Here is a 27,061-nt window from a genome sequence, read left to right as displayed (position 1 = left end):
CAAGTGGAATATATTTGATGTGTTGATGTTGTAGAGAAAAAACACTGACAAAGAATATTCTTCCACAGGTAAAATGTATATTAAATGAAGTGTCAACTAGCCAAGAAGCTAGCTAAGCTCTCACCTTATCGTATTTGTAGATTAAGTTTTCAGACTTAGCCAGGCCAAGAGCCACCTGAGCAGTCCTCCTGGTGTGCACACTGTCCCTCATGGCCCCAGTCAGGAACGGGCAGAGCAGCTGTACCGACCAGCTACCTGGCAGCAGCGGCAGGACCTGAGCAGCATCAAACTCTGCAGCATGGTGGTTCAGGAGATCCACAGCAGCCACAGCCAGCTCAGGAGCCGAGGAGCTAGGGCTCAGATAAAGGGTGAGCAGTGTGTGGAAGAGCTGCTGCCGGTAGGCTGGGTCCCTGCCCTCAGAGCGCCAGAGGCAGTAGTCTTCGGCCGCTGGGATGTCTCTCAGTTCATGCACCAGGATGCGCAGCGCCTTCTCATGCTCTTCCAGCTTTCCGTGCAGGATAGCACGCTCCATGGGCAGGCTGGCACCCTGTACCTTCTCTGTAGGGCAGAACCCATTGGTCAGAGCAGGCAGGGCCTGAGCTGCTCTGAGCCAAGCCAGTGCAGACCAGCTCCCTAGTGCTCTCAGCTTAGGAAAGGGCAAGGCAGGTCTGGTCACCCAACATTCCTACACACCGCCACCCCACAACCCTGCACACTACCATGCACATCATCCAAGAAGGCTTTCTGTTATTTCCACCTTCACACCTGGTGTCAGTAACACCAGACATAGACTTAACCCCTAAGTACAGCCAGGTCTCGGAATACAACTTTCTAACAGTGTTTAGAGAATGAATGAAACACATGATGCATGGTCTCAAAAGGCCCCTGTGAAACCCTGAGCACCGCAGTGTCAAGCTCCAATGAATCATTATCCCTATCTTCCCAGTAAGTATCTTCTGACTAAAGCAGGAAGGCACTATAGTCACTAAATCCAGGTCATACCCCCTCATCCCGTAAAGTGTGCTGGACTCCTTTATTCCAATTTAAAATATATTTCATGGAAAGAAATATGGGTTTGTACTGGTAAAATCCATATCTATGTCAGTCTAAAGGTTTTTCGTTTCTCTTGCAATTTAAATTTCCAGGTTATAGGTAAAACGGTACCAGCAGAGAAACATCAGTTCTGACCAAGGTCCTGCACTTCGTGGGCTGCATCTCATTAGTAAAGTCCCTTTGCCTCACTCCCCTGAAGACTGGGGAGATAATGCAAAGCCTCTCCCCACTATGAAGGGATATCCCAAGGACAACTTCTTTAGGAACCAAGGTTAATACTCCAATTATAGGCATTTTGCACGTGAAGTTTGGCCACATCCATACCCAATGCACATGGCAGACACTAGTCCTTTGGCAAAGGGTGGGCTCTTTAGCATATGTCACCTACAGCACTAGACACAGAAACTGCAACATGCATTATCCCATCCTCATGAAAAACTATTAACAGATAATTACTAAGTGCATACCACATTCAAGGAACAGAGAGAGCCAGAAAGATGGTTAAGAAAAGGTCTTGTAGTGACCTCTGGTTTTCATGCCTATCACCTCATTCATATTTAATTCTTATCTCCAGTGGATAGACTTGGAAGGAACTGTGACTGCAATGTGGCCAGAATGACACTCCCTAAGTCACCTAACAAAGGCTACAGAGGTAGCCTCCACAGTGCCTTGGGGATACCCAATTTCCTATATATTCCAGGTCTGGCCTGCAAAGCCCAGATGTATTCTTTATGACTGCTAAAACAGGACCTCCTCTGGGAGGCTCTCCCTGACTATTCGCCCCAAGAACCCATGTGGAGCTTCCACCAGCCCTCAACTGCCCTTTGCTTACAAGGACAAGAATCAAGTCACATCTATCTTTATATCCTCTGTGCATATCTGACACTGTACATATGCTCCAAAAAGGTGGATGAACAAAAACCTTCATCAACAAACTAATGAGTAACATGAAATTTGAATAAAGGGATTTGTAAAACATGAAGTATGAAGTAAATCAAAGGTGATAGTAAAAATGTTGAACAAACAGTACAGCATGGGAACTGACCAATCAGAATGCACAGTGGCTGTGAGCAATGGGTGTGGCTGACAAACATCACAGCTGAATGTCAAGTGCAAGCCAGCTGTGTGAGCTGAGGCAAGCTGGGTAACTACTCTAAACATCAAATTACTCTGCTACGAAAATCATAAAGTATGACAGGACTTACTTCATAGGTTTGTTGTGGAAATAAACATCATAATGCATGCTAAGCATTTTTGCCTATACCTGGAATATACAGTTGGTCCTCAGTATTCACAGATTCTATATTTGTCTACTCACCAGAATTTATTTGCAACTCCAAAGTCAATACTTGTGGTGCTTTTGAAGGCACCTGTAGATTTGCGCAGAGTAGCAAAACATGTGAGCCACCAATACCCACTTTCCCAGCTGAGGTCAAGCAAAGTGACATTCTTTTCTTACAGCCCTCATTGGGCAAACTCTTCTCACAGTTTACTCAGTGTCATAGTTTTATATTTTTGTGGGGTTTTTGTTGGTGATTTCAGCATTTAAAATGACCCCCAAGCACAGTACTAAGGGATCATGTAGCGTTTCTAAGCACAGGAAGGCTGTCAGATGCCTTAGAGAGGAAATTCGTTTGTCAGATGAGCGCCAGTCAGGCCTGACTTAAGAGTGCTATTGGTGACTTCCAGCCAAGATGGAGGTGTAAGTAAGCATGCTTCACCTTTGCACACAACTACAGCAAAAATTACAACTAGACTACAAAACAAATTTAACCCAGGTCTGTCAGAAAACAGCTGTATGGAAGTACAACAATCAAGGATTTAAAGAAGCCACATTTATCCAGATGGGTAAGAGGGTCAGAGCCCCAGAGAGGTGCACAACAGGTGGTCCCACATTCATGTGTAGTGGATAAAAATTGGGAGGGATACCTAGGGAGTGAGTGACCCCAGGCACAGGCCAGACCACCCAGTCCAGGGTTCCAGCTTCAGGAAGATAAGTCCCCATAACTTCTGGCTGCACAAATCAGTGGGGGTTGGGGTGGCAGAAGAAACTGCAGGATTCTCAAGAGACTCCTCTTAAAGGGCCAGCAACTGACTTAGGATTCACATAGACCCACCTCCTCTGGGACTCACCACTAGGGCTACAGCCAGAAGGGCACCAGTGGCATATGGGGAGATGGGGAGATGGGGAGACAGTGAGGTGCCTGGAAAGAGGGCAAGTCTTGGGGAGACAGCTTCCTCTTGGGCAAACTCCAGAGGCCAAAGCGGCACCGTCCCTTCTCCGAGTCCTCTCCCACATAGAGACACAAAATGATTAAATGGGTTGCCTCAAGGTGAAATTACCTAAGGCTCCGCCTCTCACAATTTATAGGTGCCTTTTCTACAAAAGGCCATGCTACTAAGACAGGGAGTCAGAGCAGTTCTACCTAATACATAGAAACAAACACAGGGAGACAGCCAAATTAAAGAGACAAAAAAAATATGTCCCAAATGAAAGAACAGAAAATAATTTCAGAAAACTAAAGGAAATGGAGATTAGCAACCTATCAGATACAGAGTTCAAAACACTGGTTATCAGGATGCTCAAGAAATCATTGGGTACTTCAACAGCATAAAAAAGATACAGGAAGAAATGCAGGTTGCATTAAATGAAATAAAGAAAAATCCACAAAGAACCAACAGCAGAGGGGATGAAGCCAAGATTCAAATCAATGATTTGGAATGTAAGAAAGAAAAAAACAGTCAGAACAGCAAGAAGAAAAAAGAATTAAAAAAAATGAGAATAGAATCAGGAGCCTATGGGACATCTCCAAATGAGCCCATATCAGAATCATAGTGGTGCCAGAGGGAGAAGAGGAAGAACAAGAAATTGAAAACTTATTTGAAAAAAATAATGAAAGAAAATTTCCCTAATTTGGTGAAGGAAATAGATATACAAGCCCAGAAACAAGGTCCAAGGAGGAACACACCAACACATCATAATCAAAATGCCCAAAGTTACAGAAAAAGGGAGAATCTTAAAAGATGCGAGAACAGATAATTACCTACAAAGGAGTTTCCATAAGATTGTCAGCTGATTTCTCAAAAGATACTTTACAGTCTAGAAAGGACTGGCAAGAAATATGCAAGGTGATGAAAAGCAAGGACCTACAACCTAGATTACTCTCTCCAGCAAAGCTATCATTTAGAATGGAAGGGCAGATAAAGTGCTTCCTGAACAAGATAAAACTAAAGGAGTTCATCCTCAACAAGCCATTAACATATGAAATGTTAAAGGGAACTATATAAGAAAAATATCAAAACTATGAACATTAAAATGGCAACAAATGCACAACTATCAACAACTGAATCTAAAAAACAAACTAAGCAAATAAGCAGAACAGGAACAGAATCATAGATATGGAGATCATTTGGAGGGTTAGCAGCTGGGAAGGGGGAGGGGGAGGATGGGGAAAAGGTGCAGGGATTAATAAGTACAAATTGGTAGGTACAAAATAGACAGGGGGATGTTAAGAATACAACCCATGGCCATGAACTAAGGGAGGGATGCTGGAGGGAATAGGGTTACTGGGCAGAGGGGGGCAAAGGGGAAAACTGAGACATCTGTAATAGTATAATCAATAAAATGTTTTTTAAAAAGAATGCTATTGCCTGTGAGTTCAACATTAATGAATAACTAAATATTAAGTAAGGAGTCTTTAAATAGAAATACTCATAAAACAAGGTTATGTATTGATTGGCTGAGGAAAACTTTGGGAGCAGAGGTATGCAGGAACCTAACCCTGTATTTCTCTAGGCCATGTTTTAGCACTAATTCAGTGTTTGTGAAGACTTTATGGAACAGGACCACTGTGACTAATGAGAATCGACTGCAGATAAAGGGCCACTGTCTGTTTGTGGAGGCAGACGCCAGAGAAGCTTTGCCCCATCCTCTAGGGAGGCTGACTTTGTGCCAAAGAGGCCCAAGGATGGTCCACAGAATCAAAACAAGGAGCATGCCAAAGCCTTCCTCTCTGTGTCCCCCTTGTCCCTAGCCCTGGGAGAAGCTTATCAGTGGAGATACTCCTTACCCATCAGAAAGCGAACTCGGTATACATCAGATTTCTGCAGCAGGTGTCGTAGCTTTGCCTGTGCCTCGGTCACTTCTGTACCCATACTGTCAGCACTGGGCCTCTGCTGTAGCACCTTGTCCAGGTAGAGGACAGCCAAGTGCGTGTGGTACTCTTCCCGCTGCAGGAAATGGGGTTGGAGCAGACATGTGTTTATAGGTGGGAAGCTGGAGAGTACCCTGGCAGCGAGTCCCAGACCCGACCCATGCTGTGGAGAGATACGCAGGTTCTCAAGGACAGTGCATATAACACACCTGTTGGGTCAAATACCCCTCAGTAACCACAATAGGGAGAAGGTGAATTTAATATCTATGGGGAAAATATAAAAGGGTTGCTTCTCATTTTTAGAATTCAGGTCCACAGAATTTAAGTGTTCTCTGAAAAGATGCATCGTCTCTCACTTCCTTTAAGAGCAATAACAAGGAGGAAATAAAAAAAATATATAAGCTGGGTGGATATAAGATGGGGGGGGTAAAATAAAAGCTATTTATTCCTCCCCCTTTTCACAAACCTCTAGTTACTCTGCAGACCATCAACAAATACAGAGTGAGCAGCCAGGGTACAGAAAACATCACATAAGGACCACCCGCCAGCAGGTTTTATGGTCGAATTCTGTCTCTCAAGTCTGTGGTGATGCCTCAGCCTATACATCTGAGTCTAAGTTTGGCAGTGCTCACCTGCAGTTTCCTGTCCATGACTAGATGTTCCAGGTATTTGACAAGGGCATCAGGATATTTCTTAAGGCAAGTGAGAATATCATCTGGATTAAAACTGTTCTGCTCTTCCTCCAAATGTCTCTTGGTGAAAACCTGAACTCCTACCTGAAAGAAGAGCAGTGACTGGCTTATGTTTTGGGAAGTCACCATCTTACCTTTATTCTGGGTGCTGCAGATTCATGCTTTGGTAAAATCACTGTCAGAAACATGGTGACACAGAAAAGCAGTACAGCACGAGGCTGACAAAGACCAAGAAGTGACAGCCAATAAGCGCTTTCTCACTGATGTCCTTTCTCAGCCTCCAGTGTAGGCGAGTCCCTGTCAAGGCTGCCCTCCTTCCTTCAGATCTACGATTTCCCCATTGGGGTGGTGGAAGCAGAGACCTGGCAGCAGTTCACTGCCCCAGCCCAGGTCTGGCACCAAGCCCTGCAGGGCAACCATCTGGTCCTGGTCTGTTCATAGAAAACAACAATGCCAGACTCGGGGGTGGCATTCATAAACACATCTTTCAGAAGATGCTAAGAATGCACCCTGACTATGCTTCTTGATTTTCTGTACAAGTAGCCTGTGTAAACAGTGTCTCTGAAGCACTGAAGTGCAGACCTACCCCTGGAGCTAGGATTCCAATGGCTTAAGGAACTGTACTGAAGGAGGAACTAAGAAAGTGAACAGAGAGGTTGAAGTGTAGCTTGTTCACCCACCTAAAATCAAGGTTGTGTCTGATTTTACCACCGCCTCCCCCGACCCTGAGTGCATTTACGAAGCACAGACCTCCTCACTTTTCTGCAAGGCCCAGTCGGCATACTTCCACACTAGCTCTTGGTCCGAGCTGTAGGTAAGGAAATCGATGACATACTCGTACAGGTCTGAGCGTGTGGAGTCGTGAATGTCCCCATTCACTATGTTCACCCACAACTGGAAAGAAGCAACAAGAAAAAGAAATGAAAGCTCACCTTTCTTCTAAAATCAGCAGAGAAAGGCACATTTACTTACTTGGCCTTATTTAATACTTAAAAATAGTGGGACAAATTTTAAATGTTTAAATCAAATTTAATTTTTTTTTTCAGAGAAATAAAGAAATGTAGAAGATGTGGTTCAGGAAATCAAGAAAATAAAGCACCAAGTTCTTTTTCTTCCCTTTAGCAATATCATAGTAACACAAATCATTTACATAAAGTATGGGAAAAGGTGGATGTATTAAACATATTTGTTCATGAAATAAATAAAACGATCACTGACAACACCTTGACACAAAAGGAATTCACCTACGTCCATCAGCGAGGCTGTTTCCACCTTCTCCATCACAAGAACTCTTGATTTTGAAATCCTGTTTTGACTGTGATAGATGCAACACTTTAAAAAGCTTTGATTCTGTCCCCTAGCATCCTGATAGTCTTTTCTACAAGGTCTCTTGATACACTAGTAATCAAAGGGCTCTGTTATTTCATCCAGAAATTTCCTTGCCAAGTAAACTGAAGCTTACTTCCAGAACCCCAGAATGAGGCAGCATCACAGGAGTGGAGAGGATGGAGGCTGCTGAGAGCCCATTCTCTGTATTGCCTGTTGGGTGTCCCTCAGCCCCCTTTCCACTGCACTGCACTTCCGAGCCATGCCACCAGCAAGAAGATCCACGAAATGAGGCAGGCAGCATAAATACTTTAATTCTGATTATTGGTATGCCAATGCTTTTATGGTGCTAGTTTCTTTAACAGTGAATTCCCCAAACCATATCTACTCATATATATACTAAAATGTGTCATTAAAAAAATAGTGGGATTCGGTCATATACTGAAATTTATTTCATGTTATTTCAATTTTGCAAATATCTCTGCTAATGTTATTATTATAGTTACATCAAGCTGTAATTCTTAGAATTATGTGATGTAAAAAAAAATTTATCTTTGACACCCAAATCTACTCTTAGCCATTGACTGCATGCTGATAGGAATCCATTTTTCTTTTTTAGCCTATTCTGCAAAGATGGTACCATAACAGTTTAACCAAACACAAGTGTGCCTTTGGCAAAGTCATGAAGTTGACTTTAGCTCAGTGAGTACTGCTGATGGTCCTGGCTGCTCACAAAACAAAACACAAAAAGGCACACGAGGAAAGCATAATACAAAGCAATATCAGTGGATGACAGCTAACACCAGTGGCATAGTCTCCTGAGTGTGAGATGAGGTCAGTCATATGATGTCAGATGCATGACCAGCAATAAGACTAACACTTGGTGCCATTTTAATTCTGGTTGTGCACCCCAGCATGGGCCACCTGGAGCACTGGGTCTAATTAATCACAGCTCTGCCTCTGGCCAGTGGTCTGAACCTGGCCAAGTAAGTGGCCTTGATCAGCTTTGTTTTGTTAGAGATGACATGTGATAGTAATTTACTCAGCTCTCTGGCAATAGTCACTGGCATTAACAGTTACTAATATCATAAATTTATTAACATGAACAAGTAATTATAAAGCAAACTGTTATTCTCAGTTTTAACTTTTTGATAAGGCACTGATGTCATGTGCCTGGTGACTCAATAAGAAATCATAGTTTTATTTCTTAAATTTTCAAAAAACTCAACCCTGATAATGTTCTTTAAAGAGAAAAACTCTTGGCCAACATTTCTCAAGGAATTCACTTTCTAAAAACAGTACCAATATTGTTCTTTAAAAAAGCTTATAGATCAGGCAAAAGTGGTCTCTATCAATTTGTGATTTTTTAAAGCAACACCAAGGTAAAGGGTACTTATTTTTAAATAATGCTGAAGTGCTTTTGAACTAACCTGAACTGCAGCTGCATCTTGGTTATTATAATGATAGAGCAGCCCAAGTGCAAAATACCTGAAAGAAAACAACATGGTAAGTGCCCTGCTCCCTACCCGCTTCTGTGGGCAGCATCCACACTGGCGACATCCTGGCCCTGGCCCCAACCCCACCCCCAGCCCGCCTTCTATTCAACTCAGAGTTCAACAACAGATTATAGACAACAAAAAGATCCTTATTTCTGTTTATTTACTTACGGTATTAAAATGTATGCCCTATCAATTTTCAAAAAGGATCATGTTCAAGTCTAATATCAGCTGACAAAGAAAACTATAGCTTTACTGTGGAAAACCACATTTGAAATTGCTTTACAATTTGCTTCAAATATTACTATAATTTCATATCTTTTCAGTTAGCCCTTTTTAACCTAATATTAGAAGACTATTTGGAAGGTATGCTATCTAAATCATTACTGAGAGAAGGAGTAGGGAGTCTGAACATTAACAACAGAAACAAAGACCAACAGGATCCAGGCATCACAGAAAATGGGACATCAGGGAGAGTCCTAGGGGAGGCCACCCAGAGTTCAAGGTCATGGGTTTCTACTCAGGCTTCATACTTATGACCTGTATGACCCTGAGCAAGTAGATTACCTTCCCCAGCCCTCCATCTCCTCATTTACAAGTAGAAGGACTAGTAATGACATTAGCATTGCCTGGGTAGTAAGCCATGGCCACCCTTCTCAGTTCTGCAGGTGTGTCCAGCTCCTGGTCTCCCTCCTCCCAGCAGGTGACCGGAACAAGGGACCCAGGAGGCGTCAGATTTTTTCCCTAAAAGAGCAAACTCCCAAGATATTAAACCGTTTGCTAGAACGCTTCTCTTTTCCTTAACCTTTCTGAAAATTTCACTGACTCTCCGGACCCTACCATCCTGAGTCCCCACCATAAGGCAGCAGTGTATTTAGGAAACTGAGGGAAATTACCAGGAGAGCCAGTACCCACATGGAGACCAGCCATGAGCCTGTGCTGTCTCAGCATATGAACAGGATCAAGCAATGTGATCATCGTGGTCCCCATAGGAGCTTGTCAGTGCTTTTGTCATTTCAAACGCATACCAAAAGTCACAAAGAATCTTATTGCTTAACAGAGTGTAGGGGTCACCCAACATTTTTAAAGAAAAACTCCCCTGAGACCCTGAAAAGTTCAACAACTAGACCACCTACCCAGGAGGAAGATGCTACCAGCTCTGTGATCAAATCAGTCACTACGAACCAACTGTGTGCATAATGAAAACAGTTTCAAGCCATTACTTCTTATCCATAAGATCAATTACCTATTTATCCAGATGACTATCTATCTGTTCAAACTGGTCTGTTCAGTGGCTAAATGCACTAGTAATTATATCGATTAATGTGGTATCTTCCACAGGTGAATCCTAGATGGAACATGGAGGCGACTTAAGGATCACTTCATTTCCTAACAAGGCTAGGCTTTGCTCCAAATGTAGAAGGTGATCTAACCTGAGGGGTGCTGAGCTGGCACTATGACTTCAAGGCAGTCAATGCATCTCAGAAACTCAAACCCACTGGCTTTATCAGCTGGGTGCGGCGAGGGGGCCTGGCATGAAGCCCCCAGCTGACATGGTAGAGAACACTCACTTTTTGTGCTTTTCTAGCCAGGCAGCACTGTCTGTTAGGAGACAGGAGTTCTCGGTGACCAGCAGGTCAAGCAGACTGTCATGGTCAGCCTCAGCATATAGCTTGAGCAAGGCTGTATCAATGTCTTCCTTATAGCCGTTTGCTACCTCTGTGCTGCGGACTTCATTCAAGTAGCTCATGAGGAAGCGCTTGCATTTAGCCATCTTCTCCTGGTCCCCTTGGGTCAGCTGGTTCAGGTCTGCGTACTCATGGAGAGGAGGGTGAGACCGTGTGAATGAAGAGGAGGTAGGCAACAGGAAGGGGTAGAGAGAGATCAGCTCCCGGACATCAAGCTGGCCGCTTCTGCAATTACAGTGTCAAACTAAATGAAGCAAAAAGAGAGAGAGAGTACACATAGGCACACAAAACAACACTGGAGGGGTGTGCGTGTCTGTGCACGTTAATATCGAGCTGGATACCTGGGTGAGTGCACCAGAGAGACCACCTTAATTTGCACACATGGCAAAGCACTACTGAGTGCCACCACCTGATTCCACAAAAGAATAGAGGGGACCATGGTGAAAGGTGAAGTGAAATATCAAAACATCTGAACACTGAGTCAGCACCAGGCTCCCTAGAAACCAGGGCAAAGAAAGAAATACAAAGGAAATAACACATCACTATCTGATCAGAGTCTTATAAAACCAATGTTTTTCCTGGCACTAAATTATAAATTTATTGAATAGTCCATAAAGAAGGGACTTTACAGGACGATAACAATTTCTTCATCAATGGTCTTGTAACATAAGACACAGAAGCATTCACATGGCCATTTCTGTGGTGACTTGAGACCATTTCAGAACAACTCAAATGGTGGGCACAGTGTCCTAACCTCATAAGACCCAGGAGGCCTGGTATAGTGATGTCCCTTCTCTACATCATTTTTGGTCCCTCTCCCATCTCCTCCCACCAGCCCACTAGTCCTGTCCACAGTGATAACAACAGCAGCATCACCAACTGTGGATCTCAACCCTGGCCAGAATCAGATCTGTCTGTGGGAAGCCTCTTGAGGAGACATAGCAGAGCCCCCTACAGACACACTGAATGGGAGTTTCTGAGGCAGGGCCTGACTCCGCACTTCCATGACGTTCACTGCACCCACCTTCCTTCACTTTCTCAGCTTCCTGCATTGGCCTCCTTCCTCCGGCCCTGCACTTTACCCACCTTCAGTGATTCTGTTCAGGAAGATGTTCAAGCCTCTCAGCATGATATTTGGACCCTTCCCAAACCACCTGACAGCCTTACTTACCAATATCCCTCCCACAGTCCACACTCCGCTCCACCTTACTGTTCTGTGCATTCACAGAATTCATGCCTCTTAACCCTCATTGTTGCTGTTCCTTTGCCTAAAGCAGTGGCTCTCAATGGAAAGCTGTGTTGCTCCCTGGGGGACATTTGGCAATGTCCGAGGTATTTCTGTCACGAGTAGTGGGTGCTATTGGCAGCTAGCATGTAGAGGCCAGGGCTGCTACAACACATTCTACAGTGCATCCCAACATGTCAATGTGCAATAGGTGAGGAATCCTGGCATAAAGAATTGTTCACCATTTGGGAAACTTCTGCTCATGACTTAGGTAAGAACAAATTTTGATGTCAGTCAGTGCTCTGCGATGCTGCCTCGCATTCCACTCACAGCAGAGTGGCACCTGCACTGGGCAAGGGGCATGCCTCAAGAGCAGGGTGCTGTCCTACCCTCATGTCCTAGCTCTCAGGCTTGTAAGTGTGTACAAGAACAGGCTACACAACTCCCAGAGGACTAGACACACAGTATGTGTCTCCATGACAAAAGATACACAGGTTCTATCTTAGCTGCTAACCATGATTAGTCAATAGTTGTGGCTTCTAGCACCAAACTGAAAAGGAATCTGAGGACAAGTCCCACATCAATGAGAAGAAATGATCATGAATATTAGCAGTGTCTGCAGTGGGCAGAGGAAGGGAAGGTGGAATCATGCTTATCTTAGGAGGGTCTTCTTCAAATACCAATGTTCTCACTCACACTTTAGGCAAAAGCTGTGTAGTAGTCAATGTAAAGGTAAGCTATAAGGAGGTTGAAGCATTGAAGTGTAAACAACTGACAGGACCTATATTTATTCTCTTATAAAATCAGTGAACTTGTCTAGGAATGTGTTGTGACCATTGACCTTGTATTCTAAATGAACCAATGAGAAAAAGATGTACTGGGAGACCTTCATGACCCAAGAGAGGAGGCCTTCAGTACTGCAGGGAGAAGATAAGACATGAGAGAAAAGAACCTCAGTCCACAGACACAGAGATTCTATTTAAATCCCAAAGCTACCAATCTTCCAAGAATAGATGATAACAGCACAAAGAATTTCCATAAGTAAAAGGTATATAGGGCCCCATGATTCAACACAAGATTCCTTCGTTACTCAGAAGTCTGTTCTTTACAATCAATTTGATGATAGAGCAAGAGATTGGAGCCATGGTGGGTGCCAGCGAGGTTGGGGCCATACTGCAGACACCACCCAGAACAGGTGCTGGACAGCAAGCTACGGAGTGGCATTCTGCTACAGTTGTTACTGAGATGAAAAGGGTCTCTTCAGAAATTTCGTATACATCTTATCTTATAGATGGCTCTAAACTGCAGAATCTATTCCCACCAGATATTTTGAAAACTTATTCATAGACAATGCTTTAGTAGGGTATTTAGACTATGGTAGCAGGTTTAACTTGATCTTCTGCAAAGTGTGCTGAGCAAGCATGTGAACCATGGCCTCACTGAGCACGTAGCGTGAGAGGAAAGGGCAGCTTGGAAACAGTGAGACAAGGGGTGGTGAAAAGAGAGGTGAGACAGTCCATGGTACAGGGTCACACTCATAAAGCCAGGGGACCTCCATGAGAGAAATTCGACTTCCTCAGAGAGCTAACTTTGAGTAGGCCATTTACAAACTCTTTAGAAAAAGGGTTGTTTTCATAAGTTTTCCCAGAAGCACTGCTCTTTTTCTAAGCCCCTAGCTTCTTTTTTTTTTAAAGATTTTATTTATTTATTTTCAGAGAGGGAAGGAAGGGAGAAAGAGAGAGAGAGAGAAACATCAATGTGCAGTTGCTGGGGGTCATGGCCTGCAACCCAGGCATGTACCCTGACTGGGAATGGAACCTGCGACACTTCAGTTCGCAGCCCGTGCTCAATCCACTGAGCTATGCCAGCCAGGGCTAAACCCCTAGCTTCTTATAAAATCTATGGAGAAAAGGAGAAGTGAACAATAGGTATTTTCCTAAAAATCTTTCATGTTATCAGATTCACTCTTTACAAGTGCCCTCTCCTCTCTTCACAGGACTGTCATGTCTAGCCCTCCTCAGCCCCCACCCTCTTTAAGATACAGGACAACTGAACTAAGGCTAAGGTAGGTGGAGGTAGTCAAGAATGAGCCTCACCATTACCACCTGAAATGCAGTCTAACCACGGCAGTATTTCCACTATAATATCACAGCTGGAATGAAGGCCTGACCACAGAGCAACACTTGGAAATTTTGCTACCAACACCTCAAATTACCTGAAGAGCTCTTTAGCTTCCAGGAACTGAAGTTGTGCAAACTGTATGAACCCCGCCTGCTGCAGAACCCTTCTGTACATCACCTGCAGAGAAAGACAGGGTCAGAGTTCAAACTCACACGAGTACCATCCACAGTACATGACACAAATCAAAAATCTTTTTGACACAAACCTTTTTCTCCTTGATGCATCTTTTTTTATAGCATCCTAAACCTTGATATAATTTAAGCCTGTCTGTTTTCTCTCCTTCCTTTTCTTTTCTTTTTGCTTTTCAATAGATGTTTGTTTTCACATACCCCTTCCTCAGAATACAGCAGAATCTGAATTTAAGTACCTTTAGTCACAGAATGAAAGCATTTGTTTGGAGGTCTGAGTAAACACCTCTGCCCTTCAGCAGACAAATGAGGAGTTTATAGGGGGAATTTCTTGTTGATTTTCAGACACATTATGAAAAGCAGACCTGTATGTAGGACATTTTTTTTTGCTGGGTCAGGGGCTTCTTCTTTCACTAGTTTCTCCAGAGATGTTTCTCCTCTTTAAGAAACGCTGGCTTTTGAAGGTCTAAATTCTCTGTCTCTTTGGATCTCTAGAAGGAATATTCCTTTAATCCCAGTCCCACAGTTAAACTTCTGGATAAATCCCTCTCTAGTTCAGAACTCAATGAAGTAAAACCAATACTTGCTTTAAATGAAGAGAACGGAGTGAAATGGTGAAATGCCAGTCTATTGAACATCCGGTCTCCTTTTCTCTCCCTTTCTGGTTTCTCTAAGACTAGGGTCTAGCATTTGGTCGCAAACATCCTAAAGTTAAAATAAGTAATGTGCTTTATTATGAGAGTCATACCTAACCCTTAAAAACATACATGCCTAATTAGGAAAAATTATCTCTAAACAAAAAAACTTCTGCTCCACAATTCATTATATAAGAGCTCTATTTGAAGACCAGTTTGCAGCTCTGAATTACCCACTCATCCATTCCTTTGTATTTCAGCCCGGAAATGAGCATGAGTGAGGAACAGAAAAAGAGTCCATCCAAGAACTCGAGCAGGGAAAGTGTGGACTTGAGGAGTAAAAGGATGTGGATTAAATGTTAACATAAATAATTGCAGAAGCACACGGGAGCTTTTACCTCTGCCTGGAGGAATGGGAAGGACTCAGAGGACAGGAATATTTAAGCAAGGTATCGAAACAGTATTTTAATGAGTATGGAAGTACGCTCCCGTAATAGCAGAGTATAAATAACAAGTAAGGCAAAGGGGAAAGGTGCAGAGGTGTGTGAATATGTGTGGCATGTTCCACCAACTGGGGAGGGAGGCACAAGGGGTAAAGGGGGCTGCTCTGACTCCACCAGCTGCCTGTCCATAGGCAAAGCAGCCTCAGCCATTGTGTCTTCCTGTCTTTGCATGATGGTACTGGTTGTTTATTTTTTAAATTGTTTTAAATATTAAAAAACGTTTTAAAATGCCTCTCAGTGAGCTTACACATTGTAGGCCTCAACAGTTATTAGTTCCCTGTGTTATCCACCCTTTGAAGTAAAGTGTAGGGCTCGGGCATGCTTCACAGGATAAGTGGGGAGCAGGGAAGAGGACAGAAGTGGGCTGGGCCCATTGTGGCATGCCTTCAAGGGGTGGGCATCACCTTAAGCAATGGGGCACCACTGATGTATTCTAAGCAAAGAATTTGGTCTATGTTTTAGAAAGATCATTCCAGGGACTTCAGGCCAAGATGGAGGCATAGGTAGATACACTGTGCCTCCTTGCACAACCAAAATATGGACAACAAAAGTTTAGAAGCAAAAAAACAGCCAATACTGACAGTACTGACAGAATATTGAACTGTATGGAAGTCTCACAACCAAGGAGTCGAAGTAGACACAGTCATCCAAACTGGTAGGAGGGGTAGTGTAGGCAGCCTGACAGAGAGAGGTAGTGGCAAAAAAAAAAGCAAAAAGTGGTGGCTGGCGGACCCGGGCTCACAAGGCAGCAACTGGCAGACACCGGGCACGCAGGTGGTAGCTGGTGGATCCCAGGCTTTCAGGGCAGCAGCAGGCAGACTCAGGTAGGCAGTGGACTGTGGAGGGGCACTGGTGTTCAAGGTGGCTGGAGGACCAAGTGGTCCCATGTTTGTGTGCAGATAAACCAGGCGAAATTGGAGAGCGAGACAGATTGCACAACCCAGGGTCCCAGCACGGGGAAATAAAGCCTCAAAACACCAATTGAAAACACCTGTGGGGGTTGAGGTGCCAGGAGGAATTCCCAGCCTCACAAAAGAGTTCGTTGGAGAGACCCACAGGGTCCTATAATGTGCACAAACCCACCCTCATGGGAATCAGCACCAGAAAGGCCCAGTTTGCTTGGGGGAAGCAGTGGAAGTGATTGAAATCCAGCAGAGAGGGGAGCAAGCATCATCGTTCCCCCTAGGGCCCCTGCTCCACATACAACATCACAACCCAAGTGACTGGGTTGTCCCACCCTGGTGAACACCTAAGGATCCACCTCTCATTACATAATAGGTGTGACAAGACCAAAAACATGGCCCAAACAAAAGAACAGATCAAAGCTCCAGAAAAAAATACAACTCAGCGATGAAGAGATCAGAAGAGATCACCAACCTATAAGATGCACAGTTGAAAGCACTGGAGATCAGAGTGCTCACAGAATTGGTTGAATCCGGTCGCAAGTTAGATGAAAAAAATGAAGGCTACAATAAGTGAAATAAAGGCAAATGTACAGGGAACCAATAATGATGGGAAGGAAACTGGGACTCAGATAAATGGAGTGGACCAGAAGGAAGAAACAACCAAACAGAAAAGAATGGAGAAATAAGAATTCAAAAAAAAAATGAGGAGAGGCTTAGGAACCTCTAGGACATCTTTAAACATTCCAACATCTGAATTATAGGGGTACCAGAAAAAGAAGAGGAAGAGCAACAAGTGGAAAACTTATTTGAACAAATAATAAAGAGAACTTCCCCAATCTGGCAAAGGAAATAGACTTTCAGGAAGTCCAGGGAGCTCAGAGAGTCCCAAAGAAGTTGGACCCAAGGAGGAACACACCAAGGCATATCATAATTACATTAGCCAAGGTAAAAATGAAGGAGAGAATCCTAGAAGCAGCAAGAGATAAGGAGACAGTCACCTACAAAGGAGTTCCCATCAGACTGTCAGCTGATTTCTCAAAAGAGACCTTGCAGGCAAGAAGGGGCTGGAAAGAAGTATTCCAAGTCATGAAAGGCAAGGACCTACATCCAAGATTGCTCTATCCATCAAAGCTTCATTTAGCATAGAAGGGCAGATAAAGTGCTTCTTAGATAAGGTCAAGTTAAAGGAGTTCATCATCACCAAGCCCTTATTATATGAAATGTTAAAGGGACTTATCTAACAAAAAGAAAACACGTGCACAATAAAATGACAGCAAACTCACAATTATGAACAACCACACCTAAAACAAAAACAAAAACAAACTAAGCAATCAACTAGAACAGGAACAGAACCATAGAAATGGAGATCACATGGAGAGTTAGCAAAGGGGGAGGGGGAGAGGGGGAAAAGGTACACAGAATAAGTAGCACAGGTGGTAGGTATAAAATAGACAGGGGGAGGGTAAGAATAGAATGGGAAATGTAGAAGCTAAAGAACTTACAAGTATGACACATGGACATGAACTAAACTGGGGGAATGTGGGTGGGAGAGGGTGTACAGAGTGGAGGGGAGTAAAGGGGGGTGGAATGGGACAACTGTAATAACATAATCAATAAAATACATTTAAAAAAAAAAAAAGAAAGATCATTCCAGAGCAGCATGGAGGGCGGTGCAGACACACAGGAGGGAGGCTATTAAAATCATCCAGGCAGAACAGAAGGGTCTGTATGCCAGCAGCTACAGCAGGTGCTGTGAATAAGGGCCCAATTGGAGACCATTCTGAGGGTGTTTCCAGGGCTGGATATATGTGTTTGGAGCAACAGGGAGAAGGCAGAGGGCAAGTTAGGAAGGAAAAACACCAACTAAGATAACAGATTAAAGAGCAAGATGACTAGTAACGTTACCTAATACTGACTGATTATCTCTACCCTTGGCAAAAACAGAGAAGAAAAAGCAAAAAGCAGACAAACGACATTGATGACCCCTTTAATAAAATGTTACAAACTTAAAGTGTGCACATGTGTGTGAGCAAGAGGAGGGGGCACCCCAACATGTGGCCTGTCTAGACATCCAACATGGCCACAGACGGCAGCTTGCACGCCTACTCTATGGAAGGATAGAGAAGGTAAAGCGAGGCCAGAAGGCGCACGTCTCAGATCCCATGGCAGTCTGATCCAGCACCTTCTCAGTAGGGCCCCTCTCCCCACCAGGAGGAGTTAGGAAGAAACTGCAGAAGCCTATGTGGAGCAGACCCTGAGCAGGAGCTTTCTTCTTTTTGCTTTTGCTGCCCTCTGCTGAGTGCTGATAGGTTTGACTTTAAAAAATTAGGAAGGGGCACTGGCTGGGTGCTCAGTTGGTTAGAACGTAGTCCCAACATCCTGGTACACCAAGGTTGCGGGCTTGGTCCCTGGTCAGGACACATACAAGAAGCAACCAATGAATGCATAAATAGTAGAATAACAAATCATTATTTCTCTCTCATTCTTTCTCTTCGTCTCTCTCTAAAATCAATAAATGAAAAAAATTAAAAGAAATCACATCAGGCTTTAAAAAATAAAAATAAAAAATTACTAAGGAAGATGAAAAGTTTACCCATATTTCAATATAGCTCTGGCCAATGGCTTAGTTGGTTGGGACATTGTTCCATGCACCAAAAGGCTACAGGTTCAATTCCTGGTCAGGGCACATACCTAGGTTGCAGGTTTGATCATTGGTCAGTGTGCATGCAGGAGACAACTGATCAATGTTTCTATTTCTCTCTTTCTCTCTCTATCTCCCCCTTCCTCTCTCTCTAAAAATCAACAGATATATCCTTGAGTGAGATTAAAAAGTGTATATATAAAAGATGCCCTTTTTCACACCCTAAGACCATAAAGTACACCTCCTGTCTTTGACTTGCAGAATCTACCCTTTTCAGCATAAAGCCACTGAGGCCAAAAAGCATTATTTCACTCGACAACAATCACATATTCATGTGAAAATCTGATCCATTTGTAACACCAGGGGATTCCTCCTAACTCATGAGAACTTCTAATGATAACTGAGATAGTCAGATGAAGCATACACATACCCATATTACATTTTATTTCTCTCAACTACATACAGTAACCTGAAGTAACCTAACAGCTGATCAAGTAGTAATTTTTAGGTAGGGAACTTGATTTCATCAGACCTAAGAATAATTTGTGATTATTATTTCCATTATATTTATCATACCAAATATATTAAAGTTAGTGTTTCTTAAATGCATTAATGTTTTCTCCTACAGAAATTAGTTAGATGGATTCCTGCCCTATTAGATGGTTATCAGTATAGTTAACAAAGCTTTTCCTGAAGATAATATAAATCTAAATTCTTAAAATTCATCCCATCCCAACAAATACAAATTCTAAATTAGGAAACAAATTAACCTGATGTTGCTCTTTTGGTTTTTAAGGATTATGTCCCTGATTCTTCTCCAAAGGCCCACTGACAGAGAAAGGTGACTAGAAATACAACTTGGCATATGAGAAATGGAAGTCAGAGGTTCAAACCTGATGGGGCCTATTAGCAGCACCCCATCAGCCGAGCTGCCTGGCTGTTCTACAGCCTATTCCTCCTGGATGTGCTGAGGAAATTCAGTAACAGATATAAACGCAATCTGCCAGGTCTGGCGAACAGGAAGAATCCTCAGAATGTGGGTTCAATCCAAATGTTTTCTGCTTGGTGTCTTGAAGGCATGCTTTCTATGACGAACTAATTACAAACCTGAAATTTTTCCTTTGGAATGTTCCTCCGGGCTCCTTTTGCTAAAACCAAAGCCTCCTCCACTCTATGGCTCGCCAGAAGATCCTGTATTTGTTTTTCTAGAGGTAATGGAACCAAGATGTAAACGGCTTTACTTGTGGCGACAATCACTCTTCCTGGGAAGAAATTCAACACTGTTAGGAAGGGGTAGACATGCTGCCTACAGCAAAACACCCGGCTTTCCCCCAACAGAATCCTGATCTGGGTTGTTGACCAATTTCATGAGCCTTGTCCCAGCCTAGAATTCCTACAGCAATTATAAATTATGATGGTTCTCTTTTCTTCATCTCATACTTTCAACTGTCAGCAAAGGACAAACTCTTAACACTGCATTTCTGAAGTGTAAATTATGCTGTTTTGCATTTTTATATGAAAGTGTTGATAAATTTAAAACCAGTTGAGTAGATTCCCAATATATACTCCAAATAAAATTGTAGAGATCAGTTATAAAAAACTATCAATAAGAATTATGATATACCTCATATAAAGGTTTTAAAATTTTATTTTCTCTCCATATTAGTTTACTGGAAACTAAGATCATAATGCAACATTCTGAACCATGAGACAGTATTTCATATTCAACCACCATCAGAATACCTCCACATCTTGGCACTAGCTTATTCATTTGCCCACAAAGCTCTGAGTTAACCTGACCCATGGCCAACACTGTCACCGTCATTTCACCTGAGGGATCTTAGTATCAGAACTACCGTCCAAGATGAGCACCCAGTACGAAGCTTTTCCACTGAGTTTTGCTCCCTTCTGGAGACACTTTTTAAGCTATATGTGCACACAGGAAGCAATGGCACAATCTTTTCTGTCAGTCTGAAGGATAGCTCAGTGTTAGCCAAGCCTTTGCTGGTCCTCAATGATCCTCTTCCTGCGATCATGTCCACCCCAGTCCCACTGCCTGCTCATCCAAACCCTCATCCTCGTGCCTGCATCATTGTCCCATCTCCCCTCCTGGTCTTTCTGCTCTGTTCTCTCGTCTACATGGTCTATCTGCCATTATCACAACCAAAGTAATTTTTCTCACGCTTACTTAGATGAGATTCTGCCCCTTCTCTGTGCTGGTATGCCTTTTTCCAGGGAATTTCCCTTGTTCCCACCAAGGGTGGGTCCTGCCATCAGCCTCCCCGTGTCCAGGACCTTGTCCCCTCTAGTACCGTAGCACTGTTGTGAAATGTGCCCTTCTCCAAGGCATGTGTCAGGGGCCCCAACCGGAATCCGATGAGCTTACTGTGGGGACTGAGTCTCAGTAAGTTTATATCCCTAGCATCTCAAACAGGAAGGTAAGTGTGTGGTAAGCTGAGATCCTTAAATGGCAAGTGCAATGCATAAGTCTAGGTTAATTCCTGACTTGATGAAGATATCATAAAAGGCATTTTTAGGACAACGGGGTAAATCTGAACACAGGCGAGACATTAGAGCTCATTTTCTAAGGTGTGAAAAAGGCTTTGTGGCCCTGTAGGAAAATGCCCTTCTTAGGAAGTGTTATGGATTAAATGCCGTAATATCTTTCACTGCCTTTCAACGTTAATAAGTATTACATCTAGGTGAATGGTGTGTAGTACATTTGACAACATTCCTAAAAAAATTTAGAAAATAGATACCTCCTTTGGCTCACCATTGCACACAAGAGGCAGTCCCTCCCCGACTGCCCTGGTCTCCTTACAGGACACCAACCCTCCTCACAGGGCATGCACCACAGTCACACTGAACTGCTTGCATGGTCTGAAGTGTAAGGTTCACTTTGGAGCAGACTGGCACGCACCTTGCTCTATACCTGAAGGTTCTTTCACACCAGATCTGCTTGGCTGACTCCTACTCACTCTTACATGTTTGGCTCAAATAACACCTCCTTCAAGAAGCCCTCCCTAATATTTCTAGGAAATACTTCTTTTTCTGCTCCCCAAACTGTCCTTATCTCATTCTATGAAGCTCTTCAGCTGCTGCAGCTATTGTTTAAATGCCTCTCTCCCCATCAGTGCCAGAGCCCCTGCAGTGCAGAATGTGTATTACCATCTTCTGTGTATCTGCTATACTCAGCATAAGGCCTGTTTCCTAAAGGCCCTTTAATAGCATTTACTGCAGAAATACCATAAAAGAGTCAATAACTAAATTTTGTTAAGATTTCTGTATAAACTCGTACCTTCAAAATCCTGTAAAATATGGCCTTCTTTAAAGGGCAGGGTCTGCTTTAGCTGCTGATCCAACATGCTGTGAACTGTGATGAATTCGTCATCAAGTGCTATGACATACGGGAAGCACACGGCCGCCCCAGTCACATTCTCTGACCAGTGCACAGGAGCTCGCTGAGAAATCCCAGCAACTGTGGCAAACATTCCTAGAAAAACAGAAGGAGTTATAAGGACTTTCAGATAACTATGGTATTTTCTTTCCTGTATCTAGATGCAGAATAACCCCTACTTTCATTATATTTCAAGATAGGAAAGGTAATATATTTATGCTATATGTGTGAAGAACTCTGCATGACTCTATTTTCAATGAGGACTAGCCCCTCCCAGAAAGTATATCTTATATTTACTTCCAACTAAAAGTGAAGGTAAACAAATGTTTACATATATCCACATGAAGGTTTATAACACACATGTCCTCATAAGTGGGGGAAAAATTACCATCAAACAATTTTAGGAAGCTTTCTTTCATATTTATTGCTCCAAATGATTTACATCTCTAAGTTACAGCTCTTTCTTATTCATTCATTCAACAATGTATATTGAATACATTCATTCAAATATTTATTGAGCACCTACAATGTGCCAGGCACTTTAAAAGGCTTCCTATTAGAAACTCACTCTTCAGAGCTGAGGCCTAATTTTGGATACATATGCACTATAATACAAAAATGGAACCAAGTTTATAATTCAAGAATGAGTGCTGTTCGGTGTTTGTCAATGATAGCTTCCATATTAAACTATTAAACAACAGTTTACCTATCTTGTACATAAATCACTAAATGAACCATTTCCAAATGAGCTGTTTATAATCCACAGATTCTGGGGATTACCAAAATTAATATATTCACTGAGTAAAGTCAATCCATTTTAACTGTTTTCAAAGTTGTGGGCATAAAACACCTTTAAAAAGTTTGCTGCTGCTGCCTGCAATGATCAGATGCTACTACCACAGGAGACAAGAGGTTTCTTCTTATCTCAACCAAGAAGGGGTGGCGGGGGAAACACAGAAAGAAATCCCAGAATACTTGAAGATGGAAACAATGGACAGTATCTCAAATACATATTTAAGCAAAACTCCTAAACCTGTGAAATCACTGACCTCCTTAAATGTTCCGTGGTTGCAAAGACTGAAAAGTACTGCACTTAGAGGGGAAAATAGCTCTTCCCCTCTAAATTTGGCTGTTCCCCAAAATAAGTGCCAGGGAGCTCACAGGTGTACACGCCTCACTCTTAACCTAACATTCTAAGGCCCTGCCCATGAAACAATGCTGTACTTATGACACCTGTTGGGCCCTGCTGAACACTTCAAATATTGGCTCTCAGATGTGAAGTAGCACCAGCTGAAAGTCTGTCAAGATGACAGAACTATAACCTTTATGAGAGTGTGTGTGGCGTGTGTACACACATCTCCCCAGAAAGTCACAATTGCCTAATATGAGGAGTTCTTTCATCTTAAGTACTTCTCTTTGATCCTTGAAGTCTCTAACAATCATTAGAAAAAGACTAACAACTCAATAGAAAAAATAAAGGATATGAATCAGTAAGTCACAGAAGACAAAATGCAAATAACTAATAAATTCATGAAGAGATTCCCATGTTCATTAGTAACCAGGGGAACACAAATTTAAAGAGGTTAAAAAAAAAAACAACCAACCTTTTACCTATTAGATTGGTCAGAGAATAATTTGGTAATATCCATCAAAACTGAACATATACCTATGCTTTAATTCAATGATTTTCCTTTTAAATGATTGATTATAAAGCCAATTGATTATAAAAATGATCACTGTGGCATTTTTAATAATAGCATAAAATTGAGAATCATACCCCAGAATAGTGTGTGGCTCTGGGTGAACTCATCAAGAACAGAAAGTTCACTTATTAAACAAATACCTACAAAAAGAAAAAGTATAACTTAGCAAAAACCATAAATCCAACTACATTTGCTAGGTGCTTACTGCATGTCGAGCACTGACTTAGATACCAAGAGACAGACTGAGACACAAGCAAGGAACTCACAGTGCTGAATGGGTTAAGGAAAATACACAAATAATTACTACAAGAGGGAACAACCATGGCAGGAGAAAGGAGTAAAAAGTGCTGATGGGAAGTGAAGTCCAGATGGAGCCAAGTGATCAGAGACACTGGCTGCACAGAGATGACACCCACACCAGGAGGGGATCTGGCAGTAAGAAGCAGGAGGTCACAGGAGGCAAGAAGGGCAGTGGTGTGTCCTCCTAATAGGGAGTGGCTCCCAGAACAGGGTTCAAACCCTTCATGGGGTGCAGAGGGTCGGAAACTTGAGTTTGGGTCAAAGCAGGAAGTGCTGACCTGGAAAGTCAGGCTAAGGAGTGCAGCCTGAATTTATTACAGGATCACAGGTGCTTTAGAAAAACCACCTGGCAGGAGGGTGGAGGCTGCACTGAAGGAGGGAGAGACCCAGTCACAGGGAAACACTAGGCAGCTGCCTGCCACCAGGAAGGCAGCATTAGGCCAGGACTAGAAATACAAAAAGAAGATGGGTAACTTCCAAAAGACCCTGGTACCTGACTTAGGGGGAGCACAAAAGAGGTGATCCCTGGCCAGGCGGCTCAGGTGGTGGGAGCATCGTCCTGTAAACTAGAAGGTTGTTGGTTTGATCCCCAGTCAGGGCACATACCTAAGTTGTGGGTTCAATCCCAAATTGGGGTGTGTACAGGAAATGGGAGGCAACTGATCTGTTCCTCTCGGTCTCCCTGTCTCTCTCTGTCTCAAATCAATAAACATATCCTCAGGTGAGGATTTTTTAAAAAATCCTACAGAAGAGAAACATGAGGTGCCAAGCCACAGGAGGAATCAAGAATCTGAAATTAGGACTGAGCTTTTAGGAGAAAATTAGATGAGTACAAACTTGAATTTTCCATGCAGTTAAAACCAACCACTAAAGAACCTAAAGGGGAAAGAAAATGATCTGGGGACACTGGCACCATGCCCACTGTGTTCACTCAGGTATTTGGTAAATGAATGTAATCCCAAGGCTTCTGCTGAATTTTGGGTGAAATAACTGTGTTCTGTATAGCACAACTCTCGTGGGATCATGGACACCAAAAAGCTGTCTAGTCTTATCCTGGAATTGGCTGCTTAAGGCTGGACCTCGCCCAACCCTGGAGCTGTGCAGTGCAGAGGCCCTGGCATGAATGTTCTCAAAATGAAAAAGGCAGAAACCTAAGGTACAGAGCAAAGGCTCCTACACAAATGGAAAAGCAGACTTCCCTAGAACGAGAGGGCACAGCAGTCATGGCCATCAGGGTGTGCACAGCTCCGCTCAAGAACAGTGCGCACTGCCACTGGCACCAACAACTACTATGTGCTTGCTAAGTGTTCAGGTGATAACCTCCAGTTCCCACATTGTTGAAAGAGTGCAAGTGTAACAAAATGTGTAAATGGTAAAAACCTTTGAATGCCATTGTTTTCAATTGTGTGCCCTCTTAATATTAGTGGACCTCTTATCTTCGTTGGGAGGAAGACAGTCATGGGAGGGTGAGGAGTAGTTGAATTATCTGCATTTTTCAACAAGCATTATCAAAGGGTAGAGTTTAAGGTTACAATAATCAATTGTATTATGCCATTTGCAACAAAATATTGCTTAAAATAATAAAACAAACTAAGGAAAAGTGTTAAGAGCAATTTCTCATGACATGAAAGTAAACGTCATCTTCAGAAAGACAAAATGAAAACACAGGGCTCACAAATGTTTAAGTGTGGATTTGCATTCCTTACAGTAGTTTGTTTGAACTTCTGAACTTGACAGTGGTGACTACCATACGGTATACAGAACTTGTATATAAGTAATGCATAAGACAGCTTACAAGTAATCTTCCAATTTGCTTATAATTGTACTGATCACAAGCAGAACAATAATTAAGACAGTTGGTTCATTCAGCATGATGTCAATGTAGTTGAGGCAAAGTAAGCTAGAGAAAAAGTGCATCTTAAATATGACTGACTATCATTTCCCATCAATCCTAACACTAAAACCAATGAAAAGATACTGGAATCAAATGTTTTCACTATCAAGTCTTTATAACTAAAACAGGTATTGGCTCACAAATAGGCAGACTGAGGGAACAAAACAGAAATCCAGAAACAGACCCAGTGATGAAAGGAGATTCGGTGCACACTAAAGGCAGCACCTAAATCAGGCCAGAAAAGGGCTCTCTGATCAGTTCGCTGGGATGACGAAGAGCATCTAGAAAAAGACAAAAGTGACTCATTCCTTATACTCTTCACTATAAGAAATAAAACCATAAAATTAGTAGCAGAAAACATGGGTGAATTTGTCTATAACCTAGAAGAGGGGGAGATATCCCTAATATGAATAAAAATCAAGATGCAACAAAGTAAAAAGGTTAATACATTTGATTTTATAGAAATGTTTAAGAAAAGCTTCTGCATGGTACAACTGAAAACAAATATTTGAAACACATAACAGACAACAAGTTGGTATTGAATCAAGTTCTAAAATCAATGGCTAGGGAGAACAGATAATTCCCATTGGAAGGGGCATATGGTAATACCTAGCGACATTCACATGCACTTACTCTCTGACTTGGCAATCCCACCTCTAAAAAGCTTTCCCATAGATACACTGGAAAAATAGAAAAAGATAAATCCCGGTTAATACCGTATGACTGGAAAAACCCCAAATGCCCGCTGAGGGCAGGGTTTGGATAAACTATGGACACAACAGAGCAGCATGGGCTATAAACAAATGAAGAATATATATATATATATATATATATATATATATATCTTACAAAGTGATATGCATAATACACTATTAAGCAAAAAAAGCAAAAAAGAGGGAGATTAAATATTTACATATCTGTTCATATTCTTTATTTTAAAATGAAAGGATAAACCATAAAAATAAAGGTTACCTATGGGGGAAGGAGAGAACTGGTGAAGCAGACAGGATATAAGCCCTTTGAATGTGTCTTGTTGTACTGAACAGACTTGAAACCTTGTAAATATTTACATAATAAAAAATAAAATGAAATAAAGCAATTTCTAACAATCAAAAGTAAAATGAAACAAGTTAATTTAAC

The 27,061-nt window shown here is 42.4% G+C and overlaps 1 protein-coding gene across 2 annotated transcripts in view; it reads right to left on the bottom strand.

The window, feature by feature from the left end:
- Positions 1-27,061, bottom strand: part of TGFBRAP1 (transforming growth factor beta receptor associated protein 1) — a 60,286-nt gene that overhangs the window by 4,418 nt on the left and 28,807 nt on the right. For both annotated transcript variants that reach the window (XM_028515590.2, XM_036028342.1), the window contains exons 3-11: positions 21,926-22,120; positions 19,735-19,889; positions 13,850-13,932; positions 10,293-10,634; positions 8,656-8,713; positions 6,650-6,793; positions 5,840-5,983; positions 5,124-5,283; positions 125-558 (exon numbers count right to left, since the gene is read on the bottom strand). In XM_028515590.2, coding sequence (XP_028371391.1) covers positions 125-558; positions 5,124-5,283; positions 5,840-5,983; positions 6,650-6,793; positions 8,656-8,713; positions 10,293-10,634; positions 13,850-13,932; positions 19,735-19,889; positions 21,926-22,120 — 1,715 coding nt within the window. The remainder of the gene's footprint in view (positions 1-124; positions 559-5,123; positions 5,284-5,839; positions 5,984-6,649; positions 6,794-8,655; positions 8,714-10,292; positions 10,635-13,849; positions 13,933-19,734; positions 19,890-21,925; positions 22,121-27,061) is intronic.

Source organism: Phyllostomus discolor, chromosome 6 (assembly GCF_004126475.2).
Source record: "Phyllostomus discolor isolate MPI-MPIP mPhyDis1 chromosome 6, mPhyDis1.pri.v3, whole genome shotgun sequence".
Taxonomy (NCBI): domain Eukaryota; kingdom Metazoa; phylum Chordata; class Mammalia; order Chiroptera; family Phyllostomidae; genus Phyllostomus; species Phyllostomus discolor.
The sequence above is the reverse complement of the archived record's forward strand: the minus strand, read 5'-3'. Positions and strand labels throughout refer to the sequence as shown.